Raw genomic sequence first — 26,562 nt, forward strand, 5'->3', positions numbered from 1 at the left:
AGCATAGTGTCCAAACTTCCATAGGCATAAAAATAACCACCTGAGGACCTTGTCAAAATACAGGTTTTGTAGCCTCATATCGAACCTCCTAGATTGGTATTTCTGGGAAGTAAATCTAGGGATCCACATTTCACAAGTTCCGTAGGGGATTCGGTTGGGTTGCAGGTGGGCTGGCTGCAGGACCACAGACCTGTAGCACAGCAAGGGTTTTCTAAGGCAGAGAGTAAGTCTGATTCACCTGTATCTCCAGCACCCACCACTGGGCTTGGCATAAAGCCATGTTTAAGAGTGAGCCAGTGGGTGTGAGAAAGAAACAAATAAAAGAAAATTGTTTCTATGGCGACACTGGGAGTTTTCAAGTGCTATGAATTAGCGAACCACTACTGCATCATTTGGTCCCAATTTAATCCATTCAGGACAGAAATATTTTTTTCCTTGTCTTCAAATCTCTGCCTACTAAGCTTTCTCCTCACCTGTCCCATTCTGCTGTCCTGAATCATGGCCTTCGGTATTATGTGCTTGTCTATTGGCACAGAGAAAGTAAGGAAGGCCCTGGAGGTGTCCTGAGAGGGACTGTTTGGGGCTAAGCAGCGCTCCCTGCCCCCTCCCCCCACCAGCCCACAGGCCTTGGTGGGAAAATGCCCACAGAACCCATTCTAAATGAGGTTATCTATCCTACCTCGCGGAGCTCTAAGCATCCCTCCCATCCCAAAGCTTTTGAGAAACTTCCACAGGACCTTTCTGCCTCTACGCGACCCTTATCCTTGCCTCCTCTGCACTTGTAGCCCAGGTGAGTTGCTCTCAGCAGCCCCTTGGCCGCCTCTCCCCACCTCCAGCGTGCCTCCCTCAAGCATCTCAGCGAGGCCGGAGTCCCACTTCCCCAGCCCGCTATTGTCCAGGCAGCACAGCCGCCCAAGCCAGCATCCACACCCAGTGGGCCAGCCAGTGAGCCGGCTGCTCCCCAGCCTTGCCAGTACCCACCGCGCCCCGCCCCGCCCCAGGGAGGACCAGGCTGGCGGCTGAGAGTCTCCCCGCCTGCTCAGCCTCCCTCCTTCCCTCCCTCTCCCTCCCGCCTGCCTCCCTCCCCCGCCCGCCCCTGAGGCAGGGACCGTGCAAATCGTGGAGAGGGGGGACAGACAGTCCGGATGGGGTCGGGCTTAAAGCCTTGGGCTCCCCACTGATACCCCGTTCTGGCTGTGGGTCCCCAACATCTTGGGACCTGGATTTGTGTGAGCTGGGGTGGTTCCCAGGCCAGGAGCGTGCCTCCGGCAGGCCCGCGGTGCCCCCGTTTTGCATCAGGACCCCCCCTTGGATGCTCTGAGCCACCCTCCTCAACCCGGATCTAAAACCCGGGACACTGCTATCAGGCCAGCCTCTCTACCCACCCCACCCCCTCTTTCTGGCGTCCATCCCCTCCCCAACACCACCTCTGCTGCTGCCTCTGGCTGTGGACCTGCACCTCTTCCCCTTCCCCGCCAGGCCTGGGAAGCGGGGTGAGCCTGGATGAGAGCCCCCCAACCTGGGGCTCTCCCAGGCCATGGCCAGAGTGCTCCCAGAGAGGAGCCCTGGCCCCTGAGCATCTGCTAGAGGCTTGGCAGAGGCCCCGCGGGGACCGTGTCTTCTGAGGACAAAAGGCGGCGGCCAGCAGGCAGACGGGGGGGGGGGGGCGGGGGGAGGGGGACCGGCAGCCAGGCGGGCAGACGGGTAGCAGGGACCAGCCCTGGCCCCCCTCCCAGCTTGGCGGTGGCATCCAAGATGGGGGTGGGAGTGTGTAGTGGGGGAAGCACCTGCCTGGACCCTCACTTGCCAGCTAGCTGGGCACCCCAAGGCTGTGTGCTGCCCACTTGGTGTTCCCCAGCGTCCCCAGCCCTGCCCGGTGCACCCCTTCGGTGCCTGCTCCCCCTGATGTCTGCGTTTTAGACCAGCCCGGCTGCTGTATCCACGGCAACACAAGCAGGAGTGTCACTGGCCGCCAGATCACTGAGGGTCCCACAATGTGGCCTGGGCTGTGATTTATCCTGGGTGAGACTGCTTGAGCCCCCTACCTGGATTCCAAGACAGCCCTGCTGAGAGAGTCCAGGTAAGTAGTCAGCATCCCTCCACAAGGATGGGGGGGGGGCTGAGATTTCTCTTCTGTCTCCCCACACATATTTCAGAGTCTCCATCACTGCCATGCTCTCTGTCTCTCTCTCACTAGGTTAGTGTGTCCCCCACCCCCAGTCCCCGCTCCATCACAAGGACTATTTGGAGACCTAAGCCTGGAGAGTCCTCTAGCCATCTCCATCTTCCCTAATCCCAAATGTCCCATGAGAAAGGGAACTACCACCTGTTTCCCCACTCCCCACACAGGGTCTGTCTTTATCATTGTGGTTGTGTTGGGGCATGAGGCTGTGTTAATATTCCTGTGTGTGCTAGCTATGGAAGGCATGCATGGGAGTCTCCTCAATGCCTGCACCCTGGGCAGGCTCAGCCTCCTGCAGCTGCCTCCTCTCCCTCTCCCTCCTCCTCCACTCTCCTCCAGGTTCCTTGGTCTGCATGCAGGGTATGTGTGTTTCTGTCTGTGTGTGTGAGCAGGCAGGTGGGTAGACATGACGGGAGAAGCAGATCCCAGAAGACCACCCCCCAGTCTTTCTTTCCTTCTTCCCTCCCTCCCTGCTTCCCTTCCTTTTTACTTTTCCCTGTCTCTCCGCACAGGTAGCACAGACTTTTGCTTGCTCCCCACTGAAGATACTGCTGTGCTTCCCAGCTAGGGGGAGGAAGCCACCATAGGGAAAGTGGGGTGGGGATGGGAAGCACTTCCAGGCCCTGGGCTGCTTGATGGCCCTGTGGGGGCCAGGACCATGCCACACAACCTGCAGGGGCCACAGTGGGGGCCCCAGCTTCCATCCAAGGCTCTCTATGTCTGTTTCACATGTCCATGTTGTGTTTGGGACCCCCAGGTCTTATGGCCTTGTGCACAGTGGCCAGTGATCCCTGTGTCTGGAAGGGCAAGAAAGCCCAAAACGCGGAGAATGTGGATTCTCCTGGGACACTTCGCCCAGCTCCTAGCTCTGCAACTTTAGTGAGAATGTGCTATTTATTGAACCTCAGTTTTCCCATCTGTCAAAGAGACTGGTAACCCTTCCAGTCATGGGCATGTGTGGTGATTAAATGAGTTGGTGCATGCAAATAAAGGATGTGCTTAGTAGTAGCCCTGAAATGATATCAGCAAAGCTCATGGTCGATATTGTTGATTATTCATGATTAATATTGTTATTGATTATTTGGAGGAGGAACTGGTCCCTCTTCTCCAAGGTCTTGGCAGAGATCTAGAGAGGACAGCAGGTAGGCAAATGGGGGCTGGGGAGTGGAGGGGAGGCAGGAGCAGCTCGATGTTGTCACTCTTTCTTTGTAGGTAGTGATAAGAGGTGGCTATGGGCAGAGCCTCCCACCCCCACTCCACTCCAGTCTCCTTTCCCTGTACTTGCCCCTGTGTGTGTGAACACACACACATGCACGCATGTGAGCATGCGCGTGCATGTACACACACACACACACACACACACACACAGAGGCTTAAGCTCCCATGAGCTAGCAGAGGCCTGGCTTGCAGCCTGCAGCATTCCTGGCCTTGGTGATGTAGGCGTCTCCCTGTCGAGGGGAGACTTGGCAAGAGTTGGGCCTGTGGTCAGTGGTTGGCAGTGCCAAGGCTGAAGCTTCTGAGATCGCAGAGCTTTGGGTAGAGCTGGGGTGTGGCCCATGCAGCAACCAGACCCATGGGAGTACAGGTCCCAGGGATTTGCTAACCTACAGCCTGGATTGGCGGAAGACAGTGGGGTCTGCTGTCTGGTTTCTGGGTGTGGAGATGTGGTGGAACATTGAATGAGCGGTGGGTGGCTGGAGGAAGGTCCTCAGGGCTGAGGGAGGAGGAGGGGGAGGGGAAAGTCTGAGATCCAAAAGACCTTGTGGTGAGGTTTGGAAGGGGTGGGCTTTGGGGTATAGTGTAGACTTTTCTGAAGAAGCATTTGTTGTGTAAGGGAGAGGACCTAGCCTGTGGTTTGGAGGCATCTGGGCCTGAGAGTGGGTATATATGTGTAACTGAACGTGTGCAGTCTGTGACTATGTGTCTGTCCATGGGAATTGTGGATGTATATGAGTCATGTGTGGACCAGACCACACGGTGGTGTGTGCAAGTGTGTGAGTGTCTGGGTAGGCTTGTGTGTGCACAGGGGAGTGGGTATGACTTTGCATGTCTGTCTGGGTGAGCAAATGGGCATGTTTGATTCTGAGGCTGAGAAAGATTGTGCTTCTGTGAGCCAACAGGCCTGTTGAATGTTTAGTTGTATACGTGCATGTATCAATTTGTCTTTGGGTGTCCATTCTGGTTATATGCATATGAGTATGAGGGTTTCAGAATACCTGGGTATGCATGCCCAATTAGGTGAACATCTAGCTGTATCTGTGTACATTTGTTTGTATCTATGTGTGCACACGAGTGTAGGTATATCTAAATGGTGTGTTTGTGAGTGTAAGGGTGTGTGTGTGTCTGTGTGTCCATGCATGTATGTGTGTGTCAGTATGCTTCTGTGTGGGCGTGTCAGTAATATACGTGTATGAGTAGGTCCATTTGTGGATGTCCATGTGGATTCTCCAGCATTTTCAATTGTGTATGTGTGTGTGTGTGTGTGTGTGTGTGTGCACGCGTGTGTTTGAGTACATAGGTCTGTAGGCAGACCTATGGGTTCACATCTGATTAGGGAAATGTTAGTGTAGATGATCACCCTCATATAATGAGAACTAATTGTGTGGGTGGGGAGCAATGTGTGCATACATATTTTGTGCAAGAAAACATCTTTTGTGGGTATGCCCATGTGTACACATTTGATTCTGTATAGTTATGGCTGTGAGGGTGGGTCTGTGCCTGTGTATATATTCACAAAAGGCTATGTGCATAGGTGAAAGAATGCATTTGGGTACATATCCAGTTGTGTTTGTGGGTACACTGTTATGTGTGAGTGCAAGTCTGGTTGTGGTATGCATGAGTAGCTAGATTTCATGATACCTGGTGCACATATCTCAATGTGTTTTGTCTGAATTTCTGAATACAAGTGTAAATGTGTCTGTGTAGATATGCCTGTCAGTGAACCTTAGTGTACATGTGTGTATATATGCTAGTATGTGTGAACATCTGTCTGTGGGTGCATTTGTGTGAACATGTCTTTATACTTGCCCATGTGTTCATACATCTGTGTGTGTGTGTGTGTGTGTGAATATGCCTGTGTGTGCCACTCTGACTGTACAGGTGGGTGAATGGACCAGTTTGTGCAGTTCTAATTATTTGTATATATGTGTTTGTATTTATTCTGGAGCGTATGTCATAGAGCTGTTAAGTGAATGTATATACATGACATACATACATTTGTGGGTGTGTGTATGTCTTTGCCATGTGTATGTGCTAAGTGTTAACAATTCTTGTGCAGATGTACAAGTTCTTCCATGTGTGCATGTGTGTGAACAGAGCTTTGTGTCCAAGTCTGTCTGAGAATTTAAGCATAAATGAATCTTCATTTGTTTGCATAGCTTCTCATAGGCGTGTATGAACATGTGTTGAATACACGTGGCATGCATTCTTATTATGATTGTGTGAGTGTGTTTTCTAAGTACATTTGCATCTCCAAGTCTGGTTGTGTGCATATAGGAATGAATGATGTACATGTCTGTGTGCGTGTGAGTATGCTCATAGGAATACATGCCCCGGCATATGTGTATGTCTATGTGTATTACAATGTTTGTATACGAATACATAGTCTCATTGACGTGCAGGTACACATCTGGGTGTTGATGTAAGGAGTACCCTGTGTATATGTGAGTGTGTGAAAATGCTTATGTGGTCACATCTAGGTGTGTGTGTGTGTATACATTTGGGAGCTCACCTCTGGGTGTCATGTTTGTTCATTGTCTCATTGAGTGTGATGTCGAGTCTGGCTGTCCATGGACATGTGGAAGTATGCCTGTATGTATACCTGTGTTTGTGAGTGAATGTGTGTCATTTGTGGGCGTTATGTCATGTGAATGTATGCGATGCCTGTATGTCTATGTTTGAGAGTAAATGGGTGTGCAGATGTGGGACCAAGTGCTGTGTGAGTGTGCATTCTGTGAGTGTGCCTATGTGTGGAAATAAGTGTAGGTATTTGTACATGAGCTGGTCTGATGGTCCATATGTAAGAAGGAGACATTTGGCATTGGACCTATGCAGATAGGTCTAATCCCTGAGGGAGTGATAGAGGAGGGTGCTTACAAGTCTGTGTGATACTTTGTGTACACCCCATCATTTATTTGTGCAAGCCTAAGACTCAGTGACACCCTGCTAGACCATATCAGCTCTGTGTAGATGTTCTACAGGATGGCAAGCTATAACACCTGAGTAATCCATGACCCTCTTCTGGGGGTTCCCTGGCCTCAACCATGTGCTGGGCTTTTGTGGGACAGTTGGGGAGTGGGTGTCTCAGGATAATTCTTGTCATCATTCACACCCAAGAAGTAGGAACCAATCATGGCTTCCCCTCCTAGGGAAGGGGGCCTGTGACCTTTTAGAAATGGATTTCTTGAAACCCAAAGACCTCCCTTCCCATCCCCCCACTCTTGGAGGCCCAGAACAAAATGGCACTGTTGTGTCTAAGTTTGGCAAATGGTTTTCACAGAGAGCACCCAAATTATGCCATCCAGGCAGAAATCTAGATGTCAATGTATATGTATAACTGAAGGTATATCTGGGTAGACTATGGTGTGTGTGTGTGTGTGTGTGTGTGTGTGTGTGTGTGTGTAAGGTGGTATATATGGTAAGAGAATGAGAGAATGAGGGGGAAAGAGAGGGACAGGGAGGGAGGGAGGGGATCTAGGTTCTGTGTATGTTAGAGTCTGGGTAAGATATGTATGTGAGACATTTGGCTATATTTTGGAGGGGTGAGTGTGAGTGTAGGTGCATGTAAATGGTGCATTTGTGAGATGCTATAAGAACATTAGTCTAGGGGCGCCTGGGTGGCTCAGTGGGTTAAGCCGCTGCCTTCGGCTCAGGTCATGATCTCAGGGTCCTGGGATCGAGTCCCGCATCGGGCTCTCTGCTCAGCAGGGAGCCTGCTTCCTTCTCTCTCTCTCTCTGCCTGCCTCTCAGTGTACTTGTGATTTCTCTCTGTCAAATAAATAAATAAAATCTTTAAAAAAAAAAAAAAAAAAAAAAAGAACATTAGTCTATTTGGGTGGAAGATAGCATGAGAGTTACAGTATGGCTGGGTGGGAATATGTGTGAGGCTGTGTGTTTTTAAGGAGTATGTGGGTATGGGTGTATCTGAGTGGTGCAAGAGAGAGTGGGGGGTGTTGGATGATGTATGTGTTTTATAATGTAGATGTATCTGTGTTGTGTTAAGAGAGATTGTGGGTGTTTTGGGTAGAGCGTGTACACGAAGGAGTAGAGGTGTAATTGCGTGGGAGCATTTAAGTATGGGTCTATCTGGAAGTTTTCTAGGTGGGTGAGCATATAGGTCTATTAGGCAGTGGAAATGTGTGACGGAATATATCTAGATGGTGTGTGTGCATAAGAGAGAGAATTTGAGCACATCTGGGTGATGATGGGGTATGTGTGTGAGCGTATATATGATTGGAGTATCTATGGATGGTGTGTGGGTGTGTATGTGGATGAGATGTGTGTATCACAGGTGTGAGAGAGTATGGGTGTATCTGCATTGTGTGTGTGGAGTGTGGGTATTGTGTTTAAACACTATCAGGTGTTTAAGAGAGAGGGGTCTGATTGTGTGTATGTGTAAAAGAGTGTAGGTGATTCTGAGCGTGGTGGGCGTGTGACAGCATAGATGTATCTGGTGGGAGGAATGTGTAGGTGTAGCTGGATGGTTGTAAGTGTTTGGGTGTAACTGTGTTGGGGGTTATGAGTGAGTGTATCTGGACATCGTTTGTGTGAGGTGTGGATATATCTGGATGGTGTGTGAGAGACTGTAGTGGTACATGTGGGCTGTGTGTGAGACAGTGTGGGGGTATCATTTGGGTGGAGTGTGTTTTAATATGAGTGTATCTAAATGGTGGGTGGGTGAAAGAACAGGTGTTTTGGGGTGGTAGAATGTGTACTAAGGCATATCTGGGTGGTGTGTTGTAAGAGCTTTGGTCATGTATCCGGGTGTGGATATGTGTGTGAGGGTGTTTATAATTAGATGGGATATGTGAGAGTTTGGGGGACACATCTGGATGGAAAGCATGTTTTGGAGTGTGAGTACATCTGAATGGTGTGGAGGGGATGAGAGCAGGGATGTATCTGGGCAGTGGAGTGTTTGGGGAGGGATAAATGGATGGCATGTGTGAGAGTTGGATATATCTGAGTGGGATGTGTGTATGTGAATGCAGATGTATTATGTATTTAGATGGTAGTAGAGCGTATCTGGTTGATGTGTGTGTGTGTATCTCAATGGTCTGTTTGGGATGAATCTGGATGGTGTATATATGTTTTAGAGGGTGGATGTATCTGGGTTGGGCTGTGTGAGTGGGACTGTTCGGGGTGTGTGTGTGAGAGAGACAGAAAGAGAGTACAAGAGAAAATATGCGTGTATATGGATAGGATTTTTGTGTGAACAGGTATCTCTGGATAATGTGTAGGTATCCGTGTGTGCAAACATACTTGGTTGGGAATTTGTGAGTGTGAGTATCCGGGTTGGCTGTGGGTAAGTGTTGTGCCTTTGAATGGTGTGCATGTCATTGTGGGTGTGTGTCTTGATACCATGTGTGAAAGAGACTGTAGGTATGGCTGGGTCAAATATGAGGGCTCTAGGTTAGGGATGTCTGTGGGTTTGAGCATATCTAAATATTACGTATTAGAGTGTGGGTGTACTGAGTTGGGAGTTTGCATAAATGTGGCTGCAGCTGGGTGGGATGGCTGTGAATGTAAGTGTATTGAGGTGTGTGTATATGAGGATGGGATGTGTGTGAGAGTGTGGCTGTATCAGTATTGGGTATGTGTGTGGAAGTGGGTGTGTTGGAATGGTGTGTGTAAGAAAGAGAATGTACACCTATCTGGGTCGGGGTGTGAGTGTGGGTGTAACTAACGAAGAAGTGTGGGTTTCTCTCTGGCTGGGCATGAGAGACAGACAGGGTATATCTGGGTGGCATGTGAAAGAGAGTATATAGGTCAATCTGTGTGGGGTGTGTGAGTGTATCTGGGTGAGGGTGTGTGCATGTGAGTATATCTTCATAGTGTGTATGAGAGTGTTTGGGTGTATTGGGGTGGGGAATGTATCTGAGAATGTGGGTGTCTCTGCATGTGAGTGTGGGTTTATCCAGATGGTTCGTGGCTGGTGTATCTGGGTGTTTTGTGTGTTTGATAGTGTGGGTGTGTCTGGATGGGGTGTGTGATTGTAGGTGTGTGTAGGAACATGTACATCTTTCCTAGGGCATATATCCCTCTGCTAGAGTGTCTGTAAATGTGAGCTTATTCCTTTTTGTGTATGTGCTTACATGGGTGTGTCTATTGGTAGCCATGTATGTTGGTATGCAGCTTGTGTGTGCATGGGTTTGTGCTAGAGTGGTGTGAATCTGTTTGTGTGTGTGAGGTGAGTGTGTTTCTCCATGTAAGTTCAGTGGACAAGGTCTCTGGAGCCAGGCTCTGGGATTTGCATCCTGGTTCTGCCATTTATTAGCTGTGGGGCTTTGGGCAAGGCACCTAATCTCAATTAAGCCCCAGTTTCTTATTTGTAAAGTAAGAGTAATAATACTATCTATCATCATAGATCAGATGAGTTAATATTTGAAAAGGGCTTAGGACAGTGCCTGGCACACAGTAAGTCCTCTGCGCCATATCAGGTGTTACCTAGTACTACAATTATTGCACATACCTGGTGTGTAAGTAACAGTCTGTGTCCATCTGCAAGTGCAACAGAGTCATTTCTATGTGCATACCCATTCTCTGTATCCATGTGTATGCATAAGTAAGTGAGCAGATTCTGTGTATGTGAGTGTTTTTGTACATAAAATTGGCTTTATACTTATACATGTCCCAGTGTGTATATAAAACCATGAGTGCGTAAGAAAGGAAGTATGTATCTAGGAGGTCAGTGGAGGGGATTTGGCCACACATCTGTATTTCCCAGTGTACATCTGGGTGTATGAATGCGCACCTTTGTATCTGTGGCGATGTGTGTCCCTGTGAGTGCAGATGTTATCTGGGTTGCTGGTATGCTGCATATGTGTGCACACATACCAGTATTTTTTTTTAATTTATTCATTTGACAGAGATACAGAGACAGAGACAGAGTGCACAAGCACAGGGAGAGGCAGAGGGGGAGGAAGAAGCAAACTCCCTGCTGGGCAGGGAGCCCGATGTGGGGCTCGATCCCAGGACCCTGGGATCATGACCTGAGCCGAAGGCAGATGTTTAATCATCTGAGCCACCCAGGCGCCCCACCAGTATGTTTTTATCTGAATATGTAAGCAGGTTTGTAGTAGTCAGAATGTAAATGTGTACGTGTGAATCTTTGTTGAGTCTATACATGTAGGAGGGTTAATATCCAGGTTTATATATGATGATGGTAATGATGATGATGATGTATGTATATAAATGATTCTGTCCATATGACCGTGTACTAGGATGTATGTTCGTGTTGTATAAGTGAATGCATAGTGTGTGCATCTGAGGATTTGTGTCTGTCTGTGTTTATAAGCATTGGTGATTATGTGGCTGTGTATGTGTGGGTCTGCATTGCTCTGTCTATGCCTGCCTGCCTCTATGTGTGTGGCAGTGAACCTGAGCCATATGCCAGTATGTGTGAGCATACTGTGTGTATAATGTATGTGTACCAGGGCAACGTTTGTATAAAACAGTGGATTTTAAAAAATTTTTTGTTTAAATTCAATTAGTGTATTATTATGTATTATTGGTTTACCAGTAATACCAATAATGTATTATTGGTTTCATAGTTGGAGGTCAGTGGTTCATCAGTCTTATATAATACCTGGTGCTCATTACACCCTGTGCCCTTCTTTAATGTCCATCACCAGTTACATTATCCTCCCTCTCCTCTCCCCTCCAGCAAACCTCAGTTTGTTTCCTATGATTAAGAGTTTCTTGTGGTTCTTCTCCCTCTGATTTGATCTTGTTTTATTTTTTCCTCTCTTCCCCTATGATCTTCTGTTTTGTTTCTTAAATTCCATATATGAGTGAGATCACATGATAATTGTCTTTCTCTGATTTACTTACTTCTCTTAGCATAATACCTTCTAGTTCCATCCATGTCATTGCAAATGGCAAGATTTCATATTTTTTTGATGGTTGAGTAGTATTCCCTAAAATCATGGATTATAATCTCTTAATGTAAGAGCCTGGGGTGGGGGAGAGCCTGGATCTATAGCATATGAATTGGACTTACCCTGTGTGTGAATGTCAGTTCTTACATCTATGCATGCATGATTGTGTCTGAAAGAGTGTAGATCCATATGATTTGTTGTTTGAGAGAATATGGGAGTGGGGAAGGAGGGAGGAGCAGAGGGAGAGAGAGAATCTTAAGTAGGCTCCATGCCCAGCGCAGGGCCCCAGTTGGGGTCAATCTCATGACCCTGAGAACATGACTTGAGCTGAAATCAAGAGTCTGTTGCTTAACTGATGGAGCCACCCAGGTGCCCCATGCCCCACACATCAATAATCGTATGCCCCTGGTCCATACGATTTGGTTTGTGTGTGTATGTGTCTGCATGTGCCCATGCATGTGGTGCGTTTTCCTCTGCCGAGGCCTGTATTTCTATTGAAGGGTGGTTATCTGTGTGTGTGTATGTTTGTGTGTGTTTTGTATATCTTTGCATGATTTGCCGGTAGGTGGGTACCAACACACATACCTAACTTTCTGTATAGAAGAGGAGTGTGTGTGTGTGTGTGTGTGTGTGTGTGTGTATGTACCTGTACACATTCACCTGATTGTGCTTATCAGCTGGTGTAAGTCTGGATGTGAATGCAAACTTGAATCTCGATGTACACGTGTTCCTGTGTGCACTTCTCTGTCCATGTGTGCTGGTGTGTCTATGCAGTGTAACTGGATGTGAATGTTTTAGGGCACTCCCAATCTGGCACACGGAAAAGGTGAAATATCTATATGGCACATTGGAGTAAACTGAAGAAGATTAAGGGGTACTGGGGCTTGGTGAAAAGAAATTCTTTAACATTTTCTTTACACTATACAAATTGTGATGAAGAAAATAAACAATGCAAAGTTTTAGGGGAGTAATTAAATATTGAATTTGTATACAAGTTTCAAGTGAAATATTTTCAGGATTTTTTCATATTACACTGAGCTCACTTCTGAAAACTTAACTTTTATTCACTAATGCAAGTTTGTAACGGTCAGCTTTCATGGCCACTTCTGAGCCTTTGATCGTGAATGCCTTTATTTTATGGTAATTTGACTCCTTTAAGGACATTTTTGTCCTGATTTGGTAAAGTAGTTTGTGCTGAGCATCAATCTTCTACATCAAGTTATTGTGTTTCTTGGTAACCCCGCCCTCCCCCAAAAGCCAAATGAAACAACCATTAGTACTTCTGACACAGATGTAAACATCTATTGTGACCTGCTACTTCTTGACCTTGGAAAGCCTGTTGATGAAGGTTAAGACCTAGTCCATGGAGGTTGTGTGACACCATTTGCCTTAATGTCTTCAGTAATTAGCTTAAATGTATAAAACATAGCTGCATGATTCTGCAAGTCAGCAAAACTCACCTTAAAAGCATCAGCTTTGGGGTCATCAGGTACCATTTTGGTTTCTCTGAAGCTTTCACACCATACCAACCTTTCTTAAGAAATGCAACAACTAACTGCTTATTCATCCCTCTGTTTTACCTTCCTTTGGTAACTCACTTGTTTTTGCCCCGGCCAGGCAAAGACCCAGGTTTTATGCTCAAAAGAGCTAATGATCTCTTTTGTGTCTTGGTGATCACCACCAACAGGAAACTGCTTGCGTGAGTAGGTGGCAGCAAATGGCCAAAGAGGGTTTTTATTTTTTTTAAAACTGGTTAAAACTCCTTTCTTATCAATAATCGGAACTTGGATAATTCATAGTCTTTGTTTTTTTAAAGTATTTTACTTGTTTATTTGACAGAGAGAGGGAGAGAGATCACAATAGGCAGAGAGGCAGGCGAAGAGAGAGAAGGAAGCAGGCTCCCTGCTGAGCGGAGAGCCCAGTGCTGTACTCCATCCCAGGACCCTGAGATCATGACTTGAGCGGAAGGCAGAGGCCTAATCCACTGAGCTACCCAGGTGCCCAATTCATAGTCTTTGAATTTTGTGCTTCAAAGAGCGGATCCTTCTTTAAATCTAACACTTCCTTCTTTTCTTTCAATCAAACATGATGTTGAAATTTCTTGTAACAAATGCACATGAATTTTGAATCCAACGAAAAATTTTCATTTTGAGTATTTCAAAATAATTTATGAACCTTTTGCCCTAAGTAGACACAGATATTGCTCTACTCATCTTACTAAGTCTTTTTTAGTTGTCAACTTAATAACACCAACTAATTTTCACTCAGGGAACCATACATGACCTCATTTCTAAGTTGAAGTTTGGCTTTGAATCCATAAAACTTGACAGTATACATTCATATATTTTTGAGTGTCTTAAAATTTTTTGATGTAATTTTACTCACGTGCTCAAAGAGCCTTTTGTTGAAATGAGTGAACATCAAATCTGCAAATGAGAATCATTCACAAAAATGCTGATAATTTTCTTTTTTTTAACATCTTAATTTAATTTTATTTTTTTCAGTGTTCCAAGATTCATTGTTTATGCACCACACCCAATGCCCCATGCAATACGTGCCCTCCTTAATACCCACCACCAGGCTCACACATCCCCACAACCCCTCCCCTCCAAAACCCTCAGTTTGTTTCTTTTAGCTCATAAATTTTTGATAGAATTCTTACACACTTAAGTTTAAAACAATAGAGAAAAGTGTACTGATCCCAAGGCTTCACAGAAATCCAACACACAGGTGGGTAGTAACTTGGATTTAATCAAATTCACCTAACATCATTTACTGTGGAAATTATACCTATAGGTAAACTTTTATAGGTGAGTGCTCCTTGGTGCATGAATCTTGGCATTTTCAGAACAAATTCCAGATGTAAACTTCATGCCATATCAACAGCAGCGTCAGTCCACAGACTAATGCAGAGTTTCCACAATAATAGAAAATATTCGTGTATCACTTTGAATATTTCAACCTTGAATATTCACTTTGAATATTTGAAATATTCAAGGTTGAAATATTCATCAGTCTTCTGAGTTAGTGCCATTTCAGCGTCTTTTGACCCATCATCACTGTGTCTCCTAATAGCAATAATTGAAAGTGACCTCTTTCCTATCTTTTTACTTCATTGGTCACAAACATGATGTGCACAATTTCCCAGCAGACTGCTAGAACGTTCCTGGCAGAACGCTGAGATACTACTGGAAGGGGCATCTTAGCTTTGCTTGTTAATCACGCAATCCTGTCACTAGCTGGTTAAGCTCTATCTAAGAATTTTCTAACCCAAATTAAAAAGAGAAAAGAAGGGAGCGCCTGGGTGGCTCAGTGGGTTAAAGCTCCTGCCTTCAGCTTGGGTCATGGTCCCAGGGTCCTGGGATAGAGCCCTGCATTGGGCTCTCTGCTCAGCAGAGAGCCTGCTTCCCTTCCTCTTTCTCTGCCTGGCTCTCTGCCTACTCGTGATCTCTGTCGGTCAAATAAATAAATAAAATCTTTTTTAAAAAAAGAAAAAAGAATGTTCTAACCCATCTCATAAAAGAGTCAGATTTCTTAATTTGCATTTTCAGATGCTTTCTAAAAGTCCAAATATTTCTCTTTGTCAGAGTGCTTCATGGCCAGTTGACCAACATAGCCTACTAGGAAATAAAGTTTCTTTTTAAAAATCTTTTTAATTTAAATTCAGTTAGCCAACCTACAGTACATCGTTAGTCTCAGATGTAATATTCAACAATTTATCAGTTGCACATAACACCAAGTGCGAAGTTTCTTTTGATAACTGTTCCACACAAATTGGACACACAGATGGCGGATGAGAGGGCTTATTTGGGAGCTGGGTCCAAATTTCAGACAATCCTTATTAAACTGCTTAAATCAGGGACAGCCTGGAGTTTTTGGAGGGAAGACTGTGTTTGTCTTGTGAGTCTCCTGATTTTCCAGCTTTAATTATAAAATCCATTTTGATGGGAAAAGAAATGTCTTAAAAATTAAGTCTACTTGAGTGTGCCTGCGTGGCTCAGAGGGTTAAAGCCTCTGCCTTCAGCTCAGGTCATGATCCCGGGGTCCTGGGATCGAACCCCGCATCGGGCTCTCTGCTCAGTGGGGAGCCTGCTTCCTCCTCCCTCTCTGCCTGCCTCTCTGCCTACTTGTGATCTCTGTCTGTCAAATAAATAAATAAAATCTTTAAAAAATTAAGTCTACTTGAATATGAAGTATTGAAGGGGTCAGCAGATACTAGTGACTTCTGAAAACTGATTTAAATAAAAAAACAAATTTGAGGTCTCCTGCATTCTTAAGAGAACAGCATTTTGGAAACAAAGCCTTAAAGTTTGGACTAGCTTTCCCTTTACTGGGTCAATTCAATTTAACCACAGTCAGGCTTTATTCTTTTATTGATAAATGTTTTGACCTAAAACAAAAGGTAATAATTTATTATGAAATAAATTATGAAATCCCACCAATAATCCGATTTTGCTAATTTTTAATACTAAAAGCCAATCACAAGTTAATCAGTAAATAAACGAAGAAATAATAAAAATTACATTGTAACATTTTTAAAAGAGTCCTTTTCGAAACACCATAATATAGTTATGGATGAATGGTATAATATGCTTCTGAATACTCTGGAAGTGGGGGAAGTGGGTGAGGTTATAGGCAAAACAAGATCCTAAGGGTTGATCATTAGTGAATCTGGGCAATGGATGCACCGAAATTCATTACAGGACTCTTTCTACTTTTTTTTTTTCTTTTTAAGATTTTATTTATTTGTCAGAAAGAGAGAGCACAAGCATGGAGAGCAGCAGGCAGTGGGAGAAGCAGGCTTCCTGCTGAGCAAAGAGCCCGACATGGGGCTCGATCCCAGGACCCTGGGATCATGACCTGGGCCGGAGGCAGACGCTTAATCAACTGAGCCTCCCAGGCATCCCTCTTTCTATTTTTTTATATCTGAAATGTTTTAGGAGGAAAAAGTTTTTTTTATAAAGGAAGAACAATCAGGGCAATTAACAAAATAGTTATATTCTCTTTATATATGCAACTCTATAAAATTAATAATAATAACTCATGCAACTATTTTTATAGAAAAAAAGTTGTGAAAAAATTTAAATAAGGTCAAATTAAAAAGAAAAACAGGTGTTGTACATGTATGGGCAAAACCAGAAAACCTCACTGATCAAAGAGTGGCAATCAAAGTAATAATCAGACTATCTGGGATGTTTCAGCAAGAAGCGATCCAAACATTTACAACCTCCCTTTGACCCCCTAGAGCCTCTCTTGGTCTGGTTCCCTGCTGTGAGCTAAGCAGCTCTGCGAATGTTTCCACCTGTGCCTGAAGGAGTCGGCTGGTATGTGCATGTGTGAGGGTTTGTCTCTGTGTATAGACCTGTTGCAGGGTGTTTATATCAAGTAATGTGAACAAGCGCGTGTGTGTACACATCTGTGTGCAAGAGTGTTTGTACACAGGGGCTGTTTTTCTATTTGTGGTTGGTTGTGCTTGCACATTGCAAGGGTGTGTGTGTGTGTGTGTGTGTGTGTGTGTATTGGAGCTGGTATACTTCTCTGCACAAGTGAGTATGTACACGAATGGGTATCTATGTACCTGTGCCAGGATGTACTTGTCTTTTGGTGAGCGTGCCTAATTTATGTGAAAGGGTTTGGATTAGTTGGCCTCTGTGTGTTAGAGTATGTATGTGTGTGTATATATGAACAGTTTTTGCTTGTCTGTTTTTTTCTCTATGCAAATATATCTGTGGGTATCTGAGGGGGATTCTGTCTGTGTGTACATATGTGCCGAGTTTCAAGTGCATGTGAGTATGGCGACATGTAAGTGACTTTGAGTATTATTGTGTAACAGTTTTTGTATGTGATGATATAGGTATGTCACTGTGTACATGCCTGTGTCACAGAAGTTTTTCTGATTATGTGAGAGAATTTAAATAATTAGGTAGATTGTATATATGAGTCTCTGTGTGAGTAGGTTTGCATATGTGTATCTATCTGTCAGGATTTGAGTGTTCATCTGTGTGTGTATGTATGTATGTGTGTTAGGGGAGTTACAATTGTGGGTTTATGAGCCATTGCACATGTGTGTGTGTCTGAGTGTGTCTGTGTATATGAGCAGTTCTCAGCCCCCTCATACCTAACACCCTATTTTACATACCATATTTTGTAACACTATACTATACTACACTATACTATACTATACTATACAAGCATGAAGTTCTTAGATAATATAATCTCTCTGCACATATAATTTCAAAAAGAAAATCCATATAGTATTTCATATAATATGCATATTTTCTGAGCTCTAATACCAAAAAAATTCATTAAAGGAAAGTGATTTATAAGGTAGTAATTTGTATTTTGATATGTGAAGCTTTGAGCATGAAACTCCTCAGGAAATTCAATAAGGTAGTTAGAGGCTTGTAACATCTTATGAGTAAATGTGTTTTTGGAAGGGGAAAACCCAAAAAGTTGCCCCTTGCTCAAAGTGCAGGAAAATGACAGGCAGAGGCCTAGGGGTGATATTTTCCGAAATAGTTAACAACTCAAAGAAAGTGCTCTCCCAAACAAAGTGCAGTCTCCTCTGGACTTAGCTGACAGCTATTTTCCTGAATAATTCAGGATATATTAAACTAGGGGGGATTTTGTGAAATAGAGTTCTTAGATTCAGGTTTCAGTTCATTACAAACCCAAAGTCCTAGGGGATTCGGGACATATGCTGAATGTGTACAACCGCCCCACACATCACTGGATGGCCAGCATCCTTGCCCTGGACCCCTAAATGTTAGAAGTACATCCTGCACCCCAGCCTTGTGGCAACCAAAAATGCTCCTGCAGATTTCCAAGGTGTCCCCTAGGGGGCAGTAATGCCTATGTTGAGGACGATGCCCTGGCATTTAGGCAGGTTATACTCTGTCTGCGGAAGAACATATACGGTGTGTGCATGTGCATGTGCGTGTGAGTTGATGTCCCTGTGTGTGAGCCGGTTGTTGTCCGTAGGTCTCCACAACAGGATCCTATGTGTCTGTGTGAGCGTGTGTGTAGTTGTCTGCATATCTTTCTTAGGGCGTCGGGACATAGGCAAGTGTGTATGTGTTTGCATCTGCTCACACTTTTAGCCTAGGATGGGCCCAAGCTATGGCTGCCAGTCTGCTTAGAACCCTCTCCTCACTTGTAGAGTCGCCCCAGCTTTCTAGGCAGCACCAGGATTTTGTTCGTTTGCTGCTATTGTTTTGTGTTGTTTTGTTTCATTTTAGTGTATGTTTGCTTTGGTTTGCTTTGGTTTGTTTTCCCTGAGACTCTGGGCTACAAATTACCCACCTTCTGGATCTTAGTGTGTTTCTCTGTGTCTCCCTCTCTGTCTTTATTTCTGCTTCTCTCTGTCTCTCTCTCTGCCTCTCTCCCAACCCGTCTCTTTATCTCTCTCTTCTCTTTCCTGGCATTATCCCTCGCCTATCTCTCTCTCTTTGTCTCTCTCTTTCTCCCTCCCTTCTTCCCTCTCTCCTTTTGTCTCTCTCACTTTCTTCTCTTTCTTTCTCTCTCCTTCTCTGTCTCTCTTTTTCTCTCTCTCTGTCTCTACTTTTCTGTCTCTATTTTTCTTCTTTCATGCTCTATGTGTGTCTCTCTTTTTTCCCCTCACTCTTCTTCCTCCTTTGTCTCTATTTCTGTCTTTTCCTGTTTGTGTGGAAGTCCTGGTCCCTTTCTCTGTTTATTTTTCCCCTTCTCCCTCCTATGTCTCAGTCTCTTTCTCACAAACATCTCTCTTCTGTCACTCTCTGCATGCTTCTCTGATTCTCTTTTATATTCAATCTCTCTCTGTCTCTAATACTTTCCCCCTGCTTCCCCTCAAGGCTGAGGAGTGTGTGTATGTGTGTATGTATGTACACATTTACACACACCCAGCTGTCAGCTGGTCCACAGTTCTGTGGGAGCTATTAGGCCTTGAGGGGGCTGAAAGGGGACCCACGAAACCCACTTCTCCCAAGCCCCTGCCCTAGCATCTTCTCATGGCTTTTTGGCACTGTGTCTGAGACTTCAGGGTGCCATGAAAAAGCTTGGCTCCAGGTGGCTGTGGCAGGCCATGTTGGAGCAATCTGGGAAAAAATACCAAGGGGTGACTTCCTGGGAGAGAGAAGGTAGAAAGGTTCCACTCAGCCCCGTGTCCCTCAACCTCAAGCCCAACCCAGCCCGCAAAGTTCTGAGCTTCTCCAGCTTTCTGCCTTCCCTTTGGAACCTACCATGTTACATCATCACACTCCTTGCCCTCCTGCCCCCGGTCCAAACACACCAGAAGCCCTCCTGCCCCCCGCCTCCCGCCACCAAGCCTTGCCTGTGCCCTCTCACTCCTGTACTGCCCAGGCTGCTTTTTCAGCAAATCCTACCTGGATGCCTCCAGGCAGCCCTCCCTGAGCCACCAGCTGTTTTAGTCCCTCAACCAACTGATCTGACAGCCTTTGACTGAGGGCCTACTGTGCTATGCACTGCTCTTCTAGAAGAGAGTGTCTGAGTCTCTAATCCCCGTCCTGTGGAGCTTTCATTCTAATAGGGAGAGGCAGACAATAAACCGAATTTTAAGTAAATTATATAATGCATTAGAAGAGGTAAGTTCTACGAAGAAAAATAAAGCAGGGCAAGGGTCACAGAGTGTTGTTGATTCTCACCTGAATTACTGTAGGAGTCTCTTATGTAGTCTCCCTACTTCAACCTTTGCCCCACCTGGTTTGTGCTCCTCATACCAGCAAGGGGGATCTTTTTCAACCCCAAGTCATATCACACCTCACCTCTGCTCCCTTGGCTCTCATCTCATTCAAAGTAAAAGTCCTCATCATGGCCTCCATGATCTGGCCTCACCACCTTTCTGACCTTACCGCCCACTGCTTTTTGATCACTCACTCTGTTCCAGGAGTAGTGGTCTCCTTGCTCTTCCCCAAATACACCACGTGTGATTCCACCTCGGGGCATTTGTGCTAGCTGTTTCCTCTACCTAGACTTCTCTTCTCTCCAATACCCACATGGCTCACTCTCACCTTCTTTAAGTCTTTGCTTAGATGACATCTCCTCCATGAAGCCTTCCCTGTCCATTTCATCTAAAAGTAGACCTCCTCCAACCCTAGGACTTCCTAACCCTTTTCCCTCCTTTACTTTTCTTTTTAGGAACTTATCATCATCTGACCTACTATACTCTACCTGTATGTCTTCTTTATCAATTAGAATATCAGCTCCGTAAGGGCAGGGGTCCTTTTCTATCTGGTTCACAGCTGCGGCCCCAGTGGCTGGCACAAGTAGATGCTCAGTAAATCGTTTTTCAATGAACGAATGCACACAAGCACATTCACATCTTTATAGTCACAATACTCCCTCCCCCACTTAAAATAAAAATCCAAGTCCGGGGGGCCTGGGTGGCTCAGTCGTTAAGTGTCTGCCTTTGGCTTAGGTCAGGTCATGATCCCAGGGTCCTGGGATCAAGCCCTGCATCAGGCTCCCTGCTTAGCAGGAAGCCTGCTTCTCCCTCTCCCACACCCCCTGCTTGTGTTCCCTCTCTCGCTGTGTCTCACTCTGTCAAATAAATAAAATCTTTAAAAAACAGACAAACAAACAATCCAAGTCCGTGTCATGGCCCACAGCCCTGTATAATCTGGCTCCAGACCCCTTTCTACTTTATACCACTGTCTCCCCTGCCTGACCTTTTCCAACCACACTGGTCTTCCCACTCTTTCTTGAGCATGCTAAGTGCCTTCCTGATCATGAATAAGAAAGCTCATTTAATGGCTGGCTACCAGCATTAACAAAAAATCGTGAAATAGAACAGAACTAACGGAGTACATTACACAGAGGGTCAGTCGTGTTTTGTGAAACTTTTGTTTCAGTAATGTGTGCACGTATGTGTATGTGTACGAGGTTGTAATGTAAAATGTTTGTCTTACTATGGGTAGCAGTTAAAAAAGTTTGAAGAACATAACCTTAGGGCTTTGCAAAGGGGGAGAAGAGCTGCACCAACACCCCTGCCCCACAGACCCACCAATGGAGGAAACAGGTAAAGGAGAACATCCAGAGAGGTGAAACAGCCTCCTCACCCAGCAAGGAGGGGGTAGGAGCAGGAGCAGGAGTGGGCCAGGGGCAGGACCTGATACCAGCCGGGGAATAAGTGTGGAGACCAGGTAGACCCATTAACACTGCCCTTTCTGTTTCTTCCTCACCTTTCCATCTGTATCTCGCTGTCTCTTTTTCTTGTGTTTCTTTCTATCTTCCCCCCCCCCATCTTCCTCTCTCTCTCTCTCTCTCTCTCTCTCTCCTTCCTTTCCCTCTCTCCCTGTCTTTCTGATTCTTTTTATTCTTATCTCTGCTCATTCTCATCCCCACATTTCCCTCTCAATTTGTATCCATTTATATCTTTGTCACCATTTTCATTTCGTTCTATCCTTTCTTACTCTCTCTCTGTGCCTCTGTCTGGGTTTTTCTCTCTGGCTCTCTCCTGCCATCATCTCTCTGTCTCTCTATGTCTGCGTCTCCGCCATTATCCCCATTTGCAGGTCCAGCCCAGCAGGACAACTGATGGAGTCCCCCAGGACCCATCGAATACCAGACTGGCTGATCCCATAGGGTTGGGAGCAGCCCCTGCCCCTCAGTATGGCCAACACAACTGGAGAGCCCGAAGAGGTGAGCGGCGCACTGTCCCCGCCATCAGCGTCAGCATATGTGAAGCTGGTGCTGCTGGGACTGATCATGTGTGTAAGCCTGGCGGGCAACGCCATCTTGTCGCTGCTGGTGCTCAAGGAGCGTGCCCTGCACAAGGCTCCTTATTACTTTCTGCTGGACCTGTGCCTGGCCGACGGCATACGCTCTGCCGTCTGCTTCCCCTTTGTGCTGGCTTCTGTGCGCCACGGCTCCTCATGGACCTTCAGTGCACTCAGCTGCAAAATTGTGGCCTTTATGGCCGTGCTCTTTTGCTTCCATGCGGCCTTCATGCTGTTCTGCATCAGCGTCACCCGCTACATGGCCATCGCCCACCACCGCTTCTACGCCAAGCGCATGACACTCTGGACATGCGCAGCTGTCATCTGCATGGCCTGGACCCTATCTGTGGCCATGGCCTTCCCACCCGTCTTTGATGTGGGCACCTACAAATTTATCCGTGAGGAGGACCAGTGCATCTTTGAGCATCGCTACTTCAAGGCCAATGACACGCTGGGCTTCATGCTTATGTTGGCTGTGCTCATGGCAGCTACACATGCTGTCTATGGCAAGCTGCTCCTCTTCGAGTATCGTCACCGCAAGATGAAGCCAGTGCAGATGGTGCCAGCCATCAGCCAGAACTGGACATTCCATGGCCCTGGGGCCACCGGCCAGGCTGCTGCCAACTGGATCGCTGGCTTTGGCCGTGGGCCCATGCCACCAACCCTGCTGGGTATTAGGCAGAATGGGCACGCAGCCAGCCGGCGGCTGCTGGGCATGGACGAGGTCAAGGGTGAAAAGCAGCTGGGCCGTATGTTCTACGCGATCACACTGCTCTTCTTGCTCCTCTGGTCACCCTACATTGTGGCCTGCTACTGGCGAGTGTTTGTGAAAGCCTGTGCCGTGCCCCACCGTTACCTGGCCACTGCTGTTTGGATGAGCTTCGCCCAGGCTGCTGTCAACCCGATCGTCTGCTTCCTGCTCAACAAGGACCTCAAGAAGTGCCTGAGGACTCACGCCCCCTGCTGGGGCACAGGAGGTGCCCCGGCTCCCAGAGAACCCTACTGTGTTATGTGAAGCAAGCTGGTAGACAGACAGGCAGGGAGATGGTCATGGCTACCGTGATGGAGCCAGCAGTAAGGGAAGGGTGGGCCCCATATAGGAGCCTTTCTTTCTGAGCTCCAGCCCTAGCCCCTTGAACCACCCAGGATCTAGGCATCTTTGCCGACACCTCCCCAGGGTTGGAGACTGTGGTGGGGGACTAGAAAAGAGGCTTTTCTAATTCTGTGGGGCCTGTCTCCGCTGCCTCCTTCTCCACTTCTACAATCTCTCTCCTTCCCCCCCCCTTTTTCTCTCTTCCTTTCTCAGAAGTGACAATTCAGAAAAAGAAATTAAGACTGAAAATGCAGGTTTTTCTACTAACAGCTGAGGAGACGGGCTTTCTTGCTTTAATGTCTCTCCTTCTGACATTGTCCAGAAGGGGGAAATTTGTTCTGTAAAATAGACTTCCAGAGCTCTTATTGCCACCTCTGCTCCCATGCACCCTTCCCTTCCGAGTCCTTTAGCAAGGGCTGGATTTTGAGGGAGAAATTTATCTGCTGACAACAGGGACCAAAGAGGGTGCTGGGTCCCCCAGGAGCAGAGACGTTTAATTGCTATGTTGTGTGCGATGTTGTTTTAAGCTAACCCTGGTCCCAAGCCTGATTTCCTCTCCCTCCCCACCATGTCCAGACCTCCCAAGTGTTTCTTGAGCATCTGTTCTAGAAGACAGGAGGGGAGGGAGAAGGACCTCTGGGATGGGTCCATGCTAGGTGAAGAATGGGATGTGAGCTGCACGCATCGAGCTGAAGAGACCCGAGCTTGGCTGCATTCTTTCGAGCTGCCTCCTGGATCCCCAGTCCCCAATTCTTCTTCCTGAGGATGGAAATCCACTCCAGCCTCACTAGGGTTGATATGGGTGCCATATAGGCAGGTGCATTCCCCCAGGGAAGTGTAGGAAGAGAGCAAAACTCCCCAGAGTAACTGGATCCCAGTGCCTGGGTCAGAGCAGAACTCGGCCCCAGAATTGTCTCCTGGGTTCACACTATTCTCCTGAGGATGAAAAGTTGGGGGGTGGCATAAGCTCCAAGGCACTGTGGACTGGAGTCCATTCCTATCTGACCTCGTTTGGTCCCCTTCAAGCCTCGGGGGTCTGTCTCAAGCCCCTCTTGGTAGCCCTAGGCCTTCTGGGCCCTCAGCCCCCAACTTCCTTTCCCAGAACAGCCCTTCTCCCTCTTTTTCCTTCCACCCAAAATGGAGCAGACTGCAGCCAGATTCTCCAGGTGGGAGAGCCCAAGCCTCCCTCCCAGGGCAGAGTCCACTCTGGGCTCACATCACTGCCAGTTCTTATGGACTGGTGAGCCAAGCTGGCATTCTTTTGCCTGGCCTTGCCCAGATTCTTTGTCCCCCCTCCCCCATTTCCTGGGGGAGGGGGAGATCTGTATTTATCTATCCTCCTTTCCCTTCCTGATAGAAGCTGTTGTCCTAAGCTCTTTCCCTACCCCCAAGACAGCCCCAGAATTGGGGAAGCCTTGACCCAAGAGGAATGGGGAGGGCACTCTAGGCAGGAGAGACATTAATGAGCCTGGCTGTGGAGTGGCCCTGGAAAGGCAGGCCAGAGTGGCTGAGAGGCTGGGGTGGAGGGTACCTGTTCTCTCAGTGATAGTGATGGGGGTGCCTTTCCCAGGGAGTGGGGTGGGGGGGAACCACAGGGGTGGGAGTAGGTAGGGTACATTCTGGAGGGTTTTCCTCCATTTCTTTTTTCTATCTGCCTGGATTCACCATTGGATTTTGTAAATGGAAAACTGAAAAGAACAATGCTATATTGGATGTCTTCTCTTTCTGACTCTGTGTGTGTGTGTGTGTGTGTGTGTGTGTGTGTCCTGTCTGCATGACCACATGTGGGGAGGTATGGTCAAGAGGGACTCTGTCTGTGGACTTTGTGTGGAGAGGCACCACTGCCTGGTGCACACATGTGAGCAAATGCTGTATGTGGAGACATATGGCGCACACACACACACACACACACACACATACATGTATGCACCTAATTGAAAGGAGACAAACTAGAGTATGCGCCTGCAGTAGGAAGTAGAGTGGTCGGAGAATAGAATTTTAGAACCATACATATGTATGCAGCAAGAGGGTAGACTCCCATCTTGTAAAATCTTACTCCTTTGGCCCAGGCTCTGAACATGGAGGACAGGATACTCGAGAACCCTATCTCTTCCATAGCCTGGAGCGCCCTGGGTACCATCCAACTCCCGTGTCAGTCTCCTTCCGAAAACGCGAACAAGGTGTTCCTGAAAGTGGACCACTTTGGAGACTAGGGACTGGGAATTGGGGATCAAACTTGAATGGGGGAAATAACGGGGTTAGAAAATGTCGCCTACAAGTAATGGCTTCTGGAGGGACTACTCAGTCTGGGATGGGAGCCCTTCCGAAGTGTCCACTGTATACATCTGGGACTTTAGTAAGCTTTGACTAAATTCAGAGGAGGGATGTTATGGGGGGCGGGGGGAGGAGCCAAGCCTGGGAGTCTACCCAGCTAGCCTGCTCCCTGGGCCCTCAGTTTACCGTTTATTTACTTATTCTCTCAGGTGCACAGAATTGAGTTGACCATACTCCTCAGTTCTTGGCACACTACATCATCGTTGGTCCATGAGAGTCCCTTTTCTTCTTTGTTTTGTTTTGTTTCTTCCCCTTCATCACCCATCCCTGATCCAATACCCCCTCCCATATAGGCACCCACTCTTGTGTATTTAATGTATGTCCTTCCAATTCACCGTTCATGTGTTTATTTACATATATGTGTATCTGTGAAAAATATATGGTATTGTTATGTTTTAATTTACATAAACAGTATTGTACTATAAATCTTGTTCTGTTTCTTTTTTCACTAAACATTCTGTTTTCGAAAGATCCAGCCTTGTTGCTGTACGTAGATCTAATTCATTCTAGTGGTCCATCTTCTACATCTATCACATGCTTCTTATCCATACCCATGGTGATGGGTCTCTAGGTTGCCTCCAATTTTCTGCTACCACAGAAAGGCTGCAATGGGCAGTTTCCTACATGTCTTAAGGATGCCTAATTTAGAGGACAGGAAACAGTGTCTCTGAGGACACTCCCTCAGAGAGAGGGAGTGATTTGGTTAGGGTTACAAAGTGAGGAGCACACCCGTGATGTGAATCCCAGACCAAATCCAGAACCCCACCACCACGCCAAAGGAAAGACCATCAATCTGACCCTCCAAAATCTAAAATACAATTAAAAGCGGCATATACTGAGGAAAGGATTGGAAGGAGGGCAAGTATAAAGTGGACGAAGACAGAGAAAATCCTAGAAAAACCTGGTGGATGAACGGAATCACAATCATTTTAATGACGCAGACGAAGTTACTTTTTGTGTGTGATTATTTCTAGAGCCATTTTGCAGAGAGGCAAAAAGCCACGTCAAAAATCTGGCCCCAAACCAAAGGTCCTAGGTTTCTAAATTCCAGGCTCCTTTAGGGCAACCCTAGCCCCGGGGGCCACATTTCAGATCTCCACAGAGGCAAACGCCGGGAATAGAGAAAGGGACAGATTTAAGAAG

The 26,562-nt window shown here is 46.5% G+C and overlaps 1 protein-coding gene across 3 annotated transcripts; it reads left to right on the forward strand.

Moving 5' to 3' along the window:
- Positions 1 to 1,276: 1,276 nt before the first annotated feature.
- Positions 1,277 to 25,823, forward strand: GPR173 (G protein-coupled receptor 173). Of its 3 annotated transcripts, XM_032330992.1 has the most exons (3): positions 1,277 to 2,080; positions 16,523 to 16,601; positions 21,789 to 25,823. In XM_032330992.1, the coding sequence occupies exon 3, from the start codon at positions 21,886 to 21,888 to the stop codon at positions 23,005 to 23,007; it is 1,122 nt and encodes a 373-aa protein (XP_032186883.1). In that variant the 5' UTR covers positions 1,277 to 2,080; positions 16,523 to 16,601; positions 21,789 to 21,885; the 3' UTR covers positions 23,008 to 25,823. The 3 variants fall into 3 exon arrangements, with proteins under 3 accessions (XP_032186883.1, XP_032186881.1, XP_032186882.1); XM_032330990.1 differs by lacking the exon at positions 16,523 to 16,601 and having other exon boundaries at positions 1,278 to 2,080; XM_032330991.1 differs by lacking the exon at positions 1,277 to 2,080 and having other exon boundaries at positions 16,209 to 16,601.
- The last annotated feature ends 739 nt before the right edge of the window (positions 25,824 to 26,562 follow it).

This window comes from Mustela erminea, chromosome X (assembly GCF_009829155.1).
Source record: "Mustela erminea isolate mMusErm1 chromosome X, mMusErm1.Pri, whole genome shotgun sequence".
NCBI classification, from domain to species: Eukaryota; Metazoa; Chordata; class Mammalia; order Carnivora; family Mustelidae; genus Mustela; species Mustela erminea.

Excerpts from the sequence above, each read along its gene's own strand:
- GPR173 (XM_032330992.1), top strand. The coding sequence starts at position 21,886 with ATGGCCAACACAACTGGAGAGCCCGAAGAGGTGAGCGGCGCACTGTCC.